Source organism: Tinamus guttatus, unplaced genomic scaffold (genome assembly GCF_059628265.1).
Source record: "Tinamus guttatus ecotype Peru unplaced genomic scaffold, ASM5962826v1 Tinamus_guttatus_pri_ptg000172l, whole genome shotgun sequence".
Classification (NCBI taxonomy): domain Eukaryota; kingdom Metazoa; phylum Chordata; class Aves; order Tinamiformes; family Tinamidae; genus Tinamus; species Tinamus guttatus.
This window is the reverse complement of record NW_028288706.1, coordinates 1,584,883-1,598,729: the sequence shown is the minus strand read 5'-3', so window position 1 is coordinate 1,598,729 and position 13,847 is coordinate 1,584,883. Positions and strand designations below refer to the sequence as shown.

Below are 13,847 nucleotides of genomic sequence, written 5' to 3'. Positions count from 1 at the left end.
TTTTCTAGCACTGTCCTAGTGCTGGGGATTCTGACTGAAGTTCTTCAAACAGCCTGAAGTATTTCCTATTTCTATCTTTACCTGCAGTCTTATTTGTACAACAAAACTGCCTCAAGGTGTGAATTACTGATTGAGGATACTTACCTTAACACTGCCTCCTTGGTTTCCAGTATACATATATTTGTATTATACCTCTGTGGGCCTCCAAAGGCTGCAGAAAGGTCACACATAGTTAACAATTTCATCAGTTTCTGATGAACAAAGGCTGTCAATATGTCTGAGACCCTGGGCTTACTTCATAGGAGACTCAGAAAAGAAAACCAAGCCTAACTGGACTGTGCAGTCTGGCCTGCAAAGCACTCTGAGGTACTTTGTTATGACAGTAGAAAGGAGAAGAGAGCAAGAAATCTGTCATCTTCTAAGCAATGAATGGAGATGTCTCATGAGTTGTCAGCTGAAATTGCTTTGGAAGTATTAACAGTATAATGCACTTTCTTCTAAAGTCACAAAGCGTTCCTTATTGAGAGCATTTGGAATATTTTACAGCTTTCTCAGAATCTTTGTGTTTTGTGAGGGGAAGAGTTTACGACAACTGTCAAGACTCAGTCACAGCCCAATCGCTTCATGATCCCTAGGGAGCAGACAGACCCAGTGATCCACGTTCCTGGGCCCTGCAACGTTCCGCAGGGCACTGCTGCCTGCTGTTCACAACGTCTGCTCACGCTGCCGTCTCAGGCCCACTACTCTTGCTGCCAGGAGGAACACAGCGCCGGTGAGCACTTCCGCAGCAAAGGAGATCCACACCAGTGCCAAAGACCAGCCAAATCTGATGTCGATTTCCACCAAGAGATCCTTACTCCTCAGCAGGCAAACCGCTTCCTTGAAGGCAGCAGCTGAATACGCAATATAGACGCTGATCCCAGTAAGTGTGACAAGAGCTAGGAAAGAAAAACATATTCAGCTAGTTAGGATCCCCTGCAGAAATTAAAACTACTTAGTCTGACACCTCTTGGGGTTCCTTTAACATTCCATTTTTATCTACTCAGGCAGGATTCCTGATTAGCCCCCTGATTAGCCTTTCAAATCTAGTTGAAGTTGTTCTGCAAAGGCAAGAAGAATGGAAGTAAAGTGAGGGTTAGTTCTGCCCATTCAATTTGATGTATTATAATGTACTGTAATTGTTAAATACTAACTCAAAATGTTTAAGCCTATAAGTGTAGTCTTTTACAGATATCTAATATATATACATATCTGTTTGCAATACTGTGTTATAATGAATGCTAATTTCTCACTGCTCTGCACTATGTACAGTTGTCTCCTTTTACATGAGAAATCCCATGGAGAAAAACATCCTTGCACTTCAGGTTAGTAATTTGAATTTAGGTTGGTTTCTAGTTTGAGGCATCCTAAGTTTTGATTGCTCTGTGTAAACATATTGGTCCTTACTGCCAGGTGTTGTGAGATCCTGGCTCTTCAGCACTTGTTAATAATTGATCCAGAGATATCACTGGAGCAGATTAGAAATGAATTACTGAAGGCAATTGATCAAAGAGATAGTTGTTTTCAGAAGAAAGGGCTGTGCAGAAGCTGGCCAAGGTGGGAATGGCGCGTTTCAGAAAGGTAGGTGGTAGATTATGTACCTGGCATCTATGACAGTCAAGAATATGAACCTCACACCTGTACTGGATCACGGGCAGGAAAGAGGAGTTAGCAACTCCCTGAAACAGCAGACTGGCCCACAGCAAAAGATACTGGAACACTTTTAGGACAAAATAGTGCCTTATCTTCTAAGAGTGATCTGGCTTTATGTTAAAGTAAAGTACAAGTCGAGGTGTGTATGCGCTTTTGTCAGGAAGATAAATTTAAATAGAAGGAAAGTAAGAGTACTGGATCATCCAAGAGTCAAAATCCACATTCACATTCCCCATTTACACCATACTATTATGATTGTGTCTTACTCTGTGCTTCTCTATACTTTGTGGCAGCAGAAATGCAAATGACAGTTTTGCTGAAGTTTTCAACAAGTTTTGTTGGCTTCTGTGATCTTTCTCAAATGTGGCCATATTTAGGAGATAGGGAAGTAGAATATCCTGGATTTTGGAACACATCCTTTCCAGTATTTTCACAAAACCCAAACTGCAGTTTCTGGGACTGCACCATGAAGCATTTTTTATCTGGAGAGCATTATCTGATCAATACCAAACTTCATGAACTAAAAAAAAACCTATAGAAATGTGCTTAACTGTTACATATAACAAGCCTCAGAGCAGCTGAACCAGCCAGACCACACTGCTTGAGCAGGAGGATAATTTGACCTCACATCAAAGGCCACTCTCCAGTCTTTCCACGCTGTCCTGGGACACAGCATTAGTTGCATCTTCAGAATAAATCTAACACCACTCCTCATACCATCTCTTCCTTCCTTGCAAACCAAGGTTCTTGGGAACGCATGGTCCTCCATACCTCAGCAGGACAATTATGCTCTGTACTTCACAGCTTTTCATCTTTCACTTTCTATTTACATCAGATTCCAAATTGCCTAAGTACACCTTTTTTAGTGGATATAGCTTTTTGATGTACTAAGGAAACAGAATTATATTTTTCACAAAGGAAAAACATAAGGGGGCTGCTTGGTCTTTGTAAAAGCATTTCAGACTGCAAAGGTCAGCCAAGACTTGGAAACAAACAGCTGCACATTTATTTCCAGCAATCTCCAGTCATTCTCTTCATAGAAACAGGACTGTATGATCAGGTGGTAAGGACCAATGCTGAGGGTTCCATTTTCTGCTGGAAAAAAAAAACTCTGTTTCAAGTTTCATTGTGAAACTGAAAGTCTATTTGGGGAAGAAAATGGAGACATATTTAAGTTCAGTTATCCGGTCTTGCTTTTAAATTCATAAACGGCATTCTAAAACACAGACGGTTTTGGTTACCACAAAAAATAATGACAAAAACACAGATTTTAAAAGAGTTTCACTCAATTCAGAATGAAATGTTACACTTCAACTAAAATAACTTTTTCGGGTTTTTGTTTGTGAGCATTTCAAAATATTAAATTTAACTTTACTAATCTGAATAAAAACAACAAAAATAAGAGCAAAACAGAATTTCCACCCCAGCAAAAGGTTGGTTATGTGACAGTGTCACTAGGAAATGAAGACAGAAGAGTCCGGTGCTAGTAGGTAACAGGCAGCCAAGACAGCAGCAGCAGCAGCAGCGGATTTTGGGGGATTTTAGTGTATTTTAGTGGATTTTGGGTAGAGTAACTGCACTCTTCTTCTATGCGAAGAGTGCTGCCATTCTTAGTCCAGCTAATGACAGAAAAAAACGAAGGGGTTCATGTCTAGGCTGACTTTACAGAGCAGTGTTTTCAGGACCCCTGTCAGACTACTATGGGTTGAGACCCACTCCCGTCACACCTGTGTTTGGAGCAAGGATTAGGACTCTGTTTGTTGCTGTTATGAATAAAGCCCCATCTCACTGGGGTTACAGAAGAACTCTCATGTCATTTTACAGCAAAGATAACCCATATTAAATGTACACAAGTTCATCATATTTGTCAAATAAACCCCAACAGGAAAAGAGTTAGACACGAAGTGATTGAACACTGGCAGCATTCTGAAAGTAGATTCTTGCCTAACTCTTTTCCCTAGAAGGCAAAATACTGTTTCCCAGATGTAATTTTTTACTATCTAAAATGATTAAGCCAGGAGTTTGATATGGTACCTCCAAAAAGAAAAAGCAGCCCAGTCATTACAAGCAGTAGGTAGGCCCTGGCAAGAATACTGATGAATCCAGTCATTCCTCCAAAAATCATCAATATCAGGCTGAGGGGCATCAGGATGACAAATGTCCCGTGCATGTCTGAAGAAAAATGAAGAATGTTATTATCGTATTATGGTGTCATTAGATGCATCACTATTGAATGTATAGCCCTGATCAGGCTATACATTCAGTCTTACTCTACCAGGTGCTGCACAAACAAGCAGTGGGACAATCTCTGGAGTTTTTAGTTTAAATAGGCAGAACAAATAATGCATGGAGAAAGCAGCATCACACAGAGCAAACCTCTCACAGATCACAGTGTTTTAAATAGAGACTAGTAAGATAAAGGGTATGTCTACATGGAGATGTTCAAGCAATTAGATTGTTCCCAAATATCCAAGCTAACAAGACAACGGGTGGTGCATTGTCTATCAGGTAGCCATTGGCAACCTTAACCAAGAGCATCCCTGGTTATCTGAATAATAAATATCACAGTGAATGGTGCTGCTCTGTTTGGGAGGTGATATCCAGCAGATGCTTTGGTTAAACCATTTATTTTCTCTTATGTGTTCTCTGCTGAATTGACTAGTAAATTGCTGACCTGCTCCTTCATTGTAGCTGAACAACAGGTTGACATTAGAAGAAAATTTTCCCATCCAGCTCTGACTCTGTTATTTTTCTATACAGCAGTTCCACAGTGTACATTAACTTATACTGGTGGCTTCCTCCTATGCTGAATGTTTTAAATTTGTCTTTATTGATCTCTATAACATTTTAATAGCTGTGCAAACAGTGGGTTGCTGTGTATTTTTTATATCATGCTGTTATTTCCATTACAAACCACGTCTGTCTCACTGTTCTCTCTCATGCAATCAAAAGCCATCTATCCACAATACTTTCCTAGAACAATAAGAAAAAAATATAGTACCTCCAGCTTCCAACATCCATTTATTTCATGGCAGAATCAAGATCAGAGTTACTGAGAAAGGAAAATTTAAATACCATTTTCTGAGGAGTTCTAGGCTTCTACCTTCCATTTAATTTAAGAGGAACAACACCATAACATTAGCTGGACCTCAAGGAAAAGGAGTAATTTATGAGATCAGAGTTTGTTTGTGATCAGATGATCAATTTTTTAAATCACTAACTTGTCACTGAAGTGGAGATACACCAACTTTCCCTGGCTAAGGATCTTGCTTGGCATCTTCAATACCATGTTAAAGATTTGACAGAATTGTAGAACAACTTGTGCTGCCTCTGTGCTTTGCCCTTTTGGATAAATTAATTTACTCCATTTCTTTGGAGCTGTGATCTGTTAAGTACTGCTCTGCAACACCAGCTTGATTTTGTAATTAGGTAAAGATTGATTATTACCTTGCTAATAAAGGTAAGGATTATCCTCCTGTTACTTTCTATACAAAGAAGAATCTGCAAATTGATCTTCAGTTTTCCTCTTTCTTGGAGGAAGCAATTGATGCATGAAAGTAACTTCTTCCCCAGACACTCACAGCTACTATTGTAAATCCACTGAAGTGATTTGAAGAAAGTTGGTGTAAATTGAAAGGAAAACTACTCTAAGGCTAATAAATAAAATCAATACACCTCAGTTCACTTCTAGAACAAAACAATTAGAATGAACTTAGTGGGCCTGAAGGGCCTTGTAGGATGTCAGGGGCTTATATATGTGCTTCTTAATAGAGTAGGAATCCTTTCAAATATTCCCAGTGAGTTAACAAAACCTTTAAAAACTATATTCTCACAGCAAATGAATTCCATACACTTCCCCATCAATGCTAGCTGATACACGGGAAGCAGAATTCAGAGTTCTGCAGTAGAGAAAGGATTTTCCTCGGTTCTAAGTCCCAGGATACTTTCTAAGTTTTCCTTCAACATAATCACCATGGCTCCTGCTGTTGGCTAAGGAACACAACGTGCCTGGAGCTCTCAGACACTACCAGTCAAATCCATCTTTCAGCTTAGCAGGTTGGGACAAACCATTATGTCCCAAGTGTCTGCAAATCTTAGTTGAGTACCAAAAAGAGAAATAATTATGGAAGTTAGTTCTGGAGTTTTATACGGTCAGGATGGTTTGTCAGGGATATGATGGGCATAATGTGACAGAACAGAGATCTGCCACACAATCTAGTAGATGAACAGACCTTTGGGACGGGGGAAGTCCAACACAATTGGTCATCTCTGTCCTCAGACCTGACTTTTCTGGGAGGCAGCCATATAAGTAAGGTCATGATTGGGCCTGTGCTGTGTGATTTCCTAGATGCCCCTCACTAGTGAGGCAGAGCTGCTGATAACAAACTTTACCTAGGAAAGTAGCACTAGCACTTACTGTTTCTTTGAGTGTCATTATTGTAGCTTGGTGTCAGCTAATGCTCCTAGCACTGTCACCTTAGCTAGCACAAGAGTGGGTAAAGAAGATGCGGCTCCACATGTAACCTTTTCTTTTGTACCATAGGAAACACACGTCCATACTAGATTACCCTCCTGCTTCCAGGTGGTTTAGCAAAGTGACAGAGGCCTTAGATTACACTAAGCTATGTCACATCTGTGACTGTCGCTTGCAAGATCAATATGACTCTGATTATTGCTCCCTCTCCAATGAAAATAAACTTCGGGGTATCTTATGATTCACCTGCAGCTCTTTTGACATGAGATAGTTAATTGTGCTGTACTTGGTTAGAGTGCACTTTTATCACCCTCATTGCTCAGGTTCAATACCCAATACCTTCTTCTGCCTCTTCCATGGAACCTGCAACTGGGAAACTGATTTGGAAATGCTGCCATGGAAACAACTCAGGAATCTGAATTCCTGCCATCTGGCATATGATATTATGCCATTAAATTCCTTGATTAGGACAGAATTAGTTTACGGAAGGACATGACTTAAAATATCTTTACTGTACTTCTGTCTTCAACAATTATCTGTGAGAAAAATCCAAACAAACTCTGCTGTCAAACATTTTCTTTTTTGTACACTGGGTTGAAGTATATATTTATGTATATCATACATCATTCTGGTGACGTAGATCTAGTATTGAAAAAACACAAAGCATTTTGCACAAGGAAGAGTATATGCACTGTGCCATAAAACAGTTCTGGTTTCCCACATCTATTTCTGAATACCTCACTTGGTTTTCAGTGTGGTCCATGAGAGCAAATAGTTTAACTCTGAAAATGCTGAAACAAGATGACAATCATCTTTTTAATCCCTTTTTTGGTAGCAAAGAATACTTTGCTAGATTTGAGTTCATGAAGCTTTATATCAACTAGCTAAGGGTGTTTTACTAGAGCTCTGACCAGCTGTCTATAGGAATGTCATCTGCAGTGTATGTCTAGATCTTTTGTGAATCTGATAGGTATTTCTAATTTACCTTCCAAGACAGCACTTGATGAGAAGTAGCTTGTAACAGAACATTGTAGAAAGGATTAGAAAATCAGCTGACTGCAGACCTAGCAGTCTTGTTAACCTCCTGTTAAGAACATGCTATAGCTTCATTGTTTTAAACTAACTCCACGTTTGCTCACCTTGTTATAGGAAATAGTCTCTAGAAATCTGTAATAGCCACTCCATCAAAAATACCCCAAATGGAAGCAGCTCGGAATAGCTAAATTAAGGATCTGTTTATCTTCCACAACTCTAAATAGCCAGAAAGCTGCACAAAAACCTGTAGCTCAAATAGGATGCAGGTAGCAGGTAAAAACCCGGTGGGTCTGTTTTGTAAAGGGCTATGAAAAAAAAAAGCATACTCAGAAAGTCCGACCTGCTGGAAAGGAAGGAAACAACTCAGAGAAACGGAGAGCAACAGAAAGAACTGCTGTCTGCAGCCAAGGCTTCTGAGCCAGAATCCCAGGGACACGAACGCTTCAACTACCTCCCATTCAGCAGAGAAGTGATGATAGCAGAGGAGAGCTCCCAGGATTAGGGTGCCCCGGGATGCTTAGCTGACTTCTTGGGCTTTGGGCTACATGTTTCAGTTTTCTAGTCTTCTCTAGTCACAAGTCCCTAAGCAAAACTGAAATCTAACTGCAGAAAGTAAAAATATAATTATGTTTTCATTTGCGCACTGAAATAAATCTCTGATACTGGGTGGAATTATCAACGGACAGCAAAGCCGTATGGATCCTGTTCTACTGCTGTTATACTATTTGCAAATGAGAACATTCATCAGAAGCGGCCAGTCATTAGTGCTCAATGCTACAATTACCTCAGACTTTTGTATGCATGCACCACAGCATTTTCTGTAAGCACTTAGGTAGGTGCTCACTGAAACCTCTTTGAATCACCACTCCACTGTTGCTCAGAAAGAAATCAGATCATATGAATTAAGCTAGAATTTCTATATACTTCATTTTGGGCACACTTGACTTGGACTCTCAACTGGCTGCTGCAGCTGTTGCATTATAATATCCAAGGTGCTGATAATCGTTGCTACTGCAAAGATGGTTTCCCTGCAACAAACGCTCACCTCCCTGCAGCTTTATGGTTCCAAGAATATCAATGTTGTAAAAAAGAGTACTGTGGGGAGAATAAGCAGCTGTGCACAGTCTGAGTTTCATAAAAGAAGAAAACATTTTCTTCCAGTTCTTTGTAAGTGAAAACCACAGCCATTATCTGATCACCACTGGACGGCTCGGGGATAAGTGAGAGCACTAAGTGATGTGTATCAGGAAATCAGCCACGGGCTGTGGTGTTCATGTCATTAATCAAAAACACAAATCAAGACTTTCAGGGATTTAGTTATGCCTTATAGGCACCTAATGCAGTTTGTTTTGTGCATCAGGAGCAAACCTACTAAGGTAGCCATTAAGAAATATCAATATTTCCTTTCTTTCAGTGCTCTTTATAGCACTGGCTCCAGTTCTGCAGTGCATATGGGCCCCCAAACTAAAAAATGTAAAAAGATGAGATCCAGAAGAAATAGTCTGTTTTCTAATTTTCAATCTGTTTGCATTTTTGGACCAAAACAGCCTCTGGTATACTGGTCAAATAATACAAGCGTCTTTGATGTGACAAGAGAAAAGAAAAGAGCTTTGTGGGCATTCAGTTTTAGGCAACAAGCATTAGGGGAGAGAGAGGGAAAGCTATGAAAAAGGTCCCTGCAACTTAACAAATTCCAATATGTTTTGTAAAAATCAACTTCAGTCGCAGCTAAGAAAGGAGATAAAAGGATGTAAATGAAAGTGATTTTTATGTTATCAGGCACAAGTCATGCTCCTGCCATAAGTGAGACATGCAGCAACAGGTCTCTTGAGTTCCGAAAGTCAAGTTCATAGATTTTGTGAAAGGGAACATTAGTATCCAGGCGAGGCACTATTTTCTTTTTTTTGTTGTTGTTCTTCCAACAACCAGTCTGTCCTGCAGGAAGTGAGTGCTTGAACCAAGCCCAGAGTACAAACTGATTCATATAAGAAACATTTATAAATTGTCCATTTTGTCACATATTACATTGGTGCTGTCATCAGCTAAATCCATACTAGTATTCCTTCCATGCACAGACTTCCTTCTCTCTATCTGACCCTTGACACTTTAGATCTGATTTTTAATGTTATATTTCTTGTCCTGGAAAATGGCGTAGCTGCCCAGGACTCCTGATGCCGTTTCCTTTCAAGTCATTGCAACATCTTTCTATTTTCATTTACCGAGAGCTGGAATGGGCTCATCATGAAAACAGTTCCTCTTGCCTCCCTCAGCTGGCCCAGGAGAACACATGGTAAGACAAGATGTATTCTGTGCCTTTGCTGACACATTTCAGTTTTAAAGGTCACTTCTAATAGATTGTCTTTAATTCTAATGGTCATCAAAATACCGTAATCACTGCCTGAATTGTAAAAATTGGCATTTTCATTAAGCAGAAGCAGGTTGTGCATTACAGTGTCTTATCAGATGACTCAGCTGAATTTATTCTGACTAGATGATCTGGTATGGTTGAATCTCTCCACCGCCTGTGGAGAGATTAATGCTATTTAGATGAAAAAGCCTATGGCAGATATGCAAAAGAAAATGGGAACACCTCACCTGTTTACACTTATGCCACTCTTTGCCATTATGTATGTGAACTGCCCCTGCAATTCCAGAAGGTAACAGAAGTAGTTTGGCTTTTCTCTGGTTTGGTTGAATAGTTTCTGTCTGATCTCTGCGGCTCAGTCACTCAGCTACCTGGGTTAAAACATCGTCTGGAGAGGCAAAGTACTAGATAGGGTCAAGCTGGGTGGCTAAACATGAGAATATATCAGATCTTTCAAATCTGCTGCTGGTTAAAACACATTTGTAAACAAGAGCCCAGAAACATAACTGGCTTTGCAGTTTCTGCATGGAACTGACAGGCTTCCATTACGCCAAATTAATGGAACAGATGCAGAAAAAGGAAATAAGTCATTTTATTTCCTCGGAGGGATTTCCATTGGGAAATACATCTTTTCATGTTAGCTCATAAAGTCTTACACATTTTCCCTTTCCTGTTTACCTCTACAGTAAACTTTTTTTTTAAAAAAAAAAAAGCACAAAATCTAGTGGTGGGTGTCTACTGGCATCTTTCTTTAGACAGCAGCTGATGTTTTAGAAGAACATAAAATTATCCCACTATTCTGCAGATCAGCTGAAGAGAGCAGAGGATGAGTGGATGCACAGGACAAGGCCTGCTTGTGCCTAAGCCCTTTGAGAAATTGCTCAAGAGTACTCTAGCAATGAGAAAATACGTCATACTATCAAAGTTAACAAAACTTAGCTCGATCTCCTGAGTAAAGCCAATGCTAGCACAGAATTTTAACTTGCACACCCAATTATTTGTCAGGAGTTCTATTTGAAGCTCGCAGTAAGCCTAAAAGGGAATTGCTGAAGATGAATGGGAGAGCAAGTCAAAGAGTGGAAGGACAAAATGTGAAGGCTTTTCAAACCCTAATGAAGGGTTTGTCCTTGGGCACTGACCAGCACATCTGTATCCACTTAGGCCTAACGCTTTGTACACAGCTACAGGTTTTCACCTGGCTTTTTGGTACTTTTTGGTACTTGCTAAGACATGCCAGGAAGAGTACTGAAATACTTATTCTTCAGAATAAGTGATGGAATTCCTGATGTGCGACTTAAGTGCCTGCATTAGGAGACAGTCCTTCTAACACTTCATATTAACAGGTAAGAAACAAACTTGGTGTCACCAAACTCCTTAAATTCATCTGCCAATGAAACAGTGAGAATTCAGCATCCCACAATTGCCCTGTAAAATTTTTGTAAAAATGTGTTGTAGATGAAGATCTAAGATTGTCCCAATCTGCGTAAATATTATTCAGTAACTATACTGAGAAACTACTTAAAAAAGAAGTATAAGGCTGAAGCAGATGTTAGTATCTCTGCACTTGACAAATCTTGACTCTTGGAAATTACCTGTACTTCCTGGAAATAAGTCTTGACATTTCCTGTGTTCAGCTGCTAACGTTGTGGGTCTGCAGCCTCACCAAACTGAAAATGCACATTTTTTTTTTTAAGTGCAGTCTGTGGGACATTTTAACTAACCTTAATAAATCCTGTTAATGAAACTCTCTCTGACCTTTTACCTTGTTATTTGGAGCAGGTTACCTCTGATTTTCATAAAATATGCAAGTGCTTTTGCAGGCCTGAAGTCTTTGCCCAGTAGCTTTGCCAGAAGTGGTACTTGATGCGAGAAAGAGCTACAGATTTCTCTGAGGCTTCAAGGAGTCTGTAAACATAGCTTTGAACCCAGATTTTATTCATAGTCAATATTTCCTTACCATTTCATGACAACTGAAGAGCTGTCTTTTGTTTCTAAGCCAGCACCATTTTAATAACAAAAAACTCTGTATAGTCTCTAACTCTGTTTTGGCAGAATCCAGCATTAGCTGAACAGTTGTAATCTAAAATCTTATTTCCTAAGAAAAATTACAGATGTAGCTTTTGCAAACATGAACACAGCTTTTCAAATGCTAATACTTTTGTCCCAAAATCTAGACTATCACTACCATAATAGTTGGTATATCTCACATCTGGTTAGCAGATGCAATGCAATGCAAATTGTAAACATCAAAGGATTAAGTGATTAAGTAAACAATCATTTTGACTTATCCCTCTCTGTCCTAGGCAAGAAAGAATTGCACCTTCGCATTTGAAAGCACCGAGACTGTGTCATCAGCCATGAGTCTGTCAATATGTTCGTACTGCTCTTCCAGTTGCTTGCTAGGATTTTATTCCTACTAAAACTTCCAATTCTTAGTGCAAGAAAACTATAAGAGCATGAGTATCCCAAGGCTTATTTCATCACTTTTGCTGCATTTATAGATATATCTTGAGATTTTTCTCCAAAAGCCTAAAGAAATGTCAAAGGCTACCTTAGAGAAACAGCTGAGTTTGAGGGAAAAAATACCGTTTTAAGGCACCCAACAGAAGCATATATTCTGCCTGAAAGCAAAAAATTACTAGAATCAAGAGAATCTCAGAAAAATCTTCCCCTCAGAATCAGAAACCTTGTAAGTGGCTAGGGAGGGGAATAAAGAGATGGATGAAAGTATTAAAAAATATATAAAAAAGTTACTCACATAAAAGCTGTCTGTGTGAAGCAGTGATGTTTACACTCTCATGCCAGAAAGGGTTTATCAAAGGGTAACACTTGCTTCTAACTGACAGAGAAGGAAAATAAAAGTTAAATGCTAAAACATTTTTAATGTACATAAAACAATTCCTTTAATATTATCTACTTTAAATAAAGTCCTTCGCAGGCAAGGAAGGAGAGAGGGGGATTTTCACTACTCAGCATTAGCCAATTTCTGCTGCCGTCAGCCCAAGCGCTAACTACAGAAGACAACAGGGATCTCCGAAATTCCCAAGGCCCCAAGTCACAGGGAACTGGATCACTCCCTTGGCCTGCTCCTTCATCTGCCCTCCACTGAAAGTCACTTCATCTTAACTCTGTCTGATGTACATTACATTATATAATTATATTAATACTGCTTATATTACTTGCAAATATAAATTTATATACTATATAATATATAGCAGAGAATATTATTTATAATTTTAAATAGTTTAACGCACAGGAATTTTGCTTAATTTAACCTAATTCCCTCCTCAGTCAAACAAAAAGAGACATCTATTTCCTTCTAAATATTTAATGCTTATTAAATTAGCTTGAATTAAAAGTTAATAGAAAAATGAGTTTACAGCAGTAGTAAATTTTCCAAACACATCTCCTTTGACAAGTAATAAGATTTAGAAATCTGACATGCACCGGAGGGAGGAAAGAAAGGAAAAAAAAATGGGTAAATAAGTCAGAGAGGAGCCTGGGCCCTGTTTCTGAGGAGGCTGTAACTGCAGAGTTGCACGGTATTTTCAATAAAACACAGCAAGTGCTACTCCCCGCCCCAAAGCCGGGGGGCTACAAGCTCTTTTTTTTCCCCACCTCGCCGTTCCTTTACGGTAGAGGATAAATAAGTACCCCCACACGCACACACACACACGCGTACACGCACCCCAAGCCCAGCATTCTCCCCGCGCCGCCCCCGCACTCACGCCGGCAGGTCCGCCAGAGCCCCGAGTGCGAGCTGAGCGCGTCCGTGCCGTTGGCGGCCGCCTCCAGCTTGGAGGCGTCGATGATGTACCAGAAGTCCGTCCCGATGGCCACCACGAGGAAGACGAAGCTGGAAGCTCCCACCAGCACGACCAGGAGGGACAGGGCGCCCAAGCTGACCCTCATGCTGCCGCTCCGCGCCCGCGGCAGCGCCGCCGCGCCGCGCCGCGCCGCTCCCACCTAACGGTCCGGCCCCAACGGCCGCAACTAACGGCCCCGCCCCAACCGTCGCTCTCGGAAACCTCCGGGAAGCCTCGGGAAGGAGACGTTTCTCCCGTCCTTTACCTGGAAGAGAGGGATCTGGCGTAATCTGACGGCGTGAGAGAAGACGGTGGCACGGCGATTCCTGCGCCGCTTGGTAACTTCCTGACGAAGTCTCCGCTACAGGGGCTCTTCCCTGCGGGCAGGTGACAGGCATTGAAACCTGTGCAGCGCAAGTGCTTAGGTAATTCCCAAGGTACACACATCCTCAGCGGTTAATGCGTTAGCATTAGC

General features: G+C 40.5%; 1 protein-coding gene across 1 annotated transcript; it reads right to left on the bottom strand.

Annotated features, from left to right (window-relative positions):
* Window positions 1-704: 704 nt before the first annotated feature.
* Window positions 705-13,478, bottom strand: TMEM114 (transmembrane protein 114). Its single transcript, XM_088523246.1, has 4 exons — window positions 13,295-13,478; window positions 12,325-12,405; window positions 3,727-3,864; window positions 705-938 (listed from the first exon to the last, which is right to left on the bottom strand). The coding sequence occupies exons 1-4, from the start codon at window positions 13,476-13,478 to the stop codon at window positions 706-708; spliced, it is 636 nt and encodes a 211-aa protein (XP_088379372.1). The 3' UTR covers window position 705.
* Window positions 13,479-13,847: the final 369 nt, after the last annotated feature.

What these genes read in the sequence shown, in the direction of transcription:
- TMEM114 (XM_088523246.1), bottom strand. Translation starts at nt 13,478, where the DNA reads ATGAGGGTCAGCTTGGGCGCCCTGTCCCTCCTGGTCGTGCTGGTGGGA. An exon ending in GCTCTGGCGGACCTGCCGGC is followed by an intron (nt 12,406 to 13,294) that starts GTGAGTGCGGGG and finishes CTTCTCTGTCAG; the next exon opens with TTAGAAGCAAGTGTTACCCT. An exon ending in TTCACACAGACAGCTTTTAT is followed by an intron (nt 3,865 to 12,324) that starts GTGAGTAACTTT and finishes ATTTTTCTTCAG; the next exon opens with ACATGCACGGGACATTTGTC.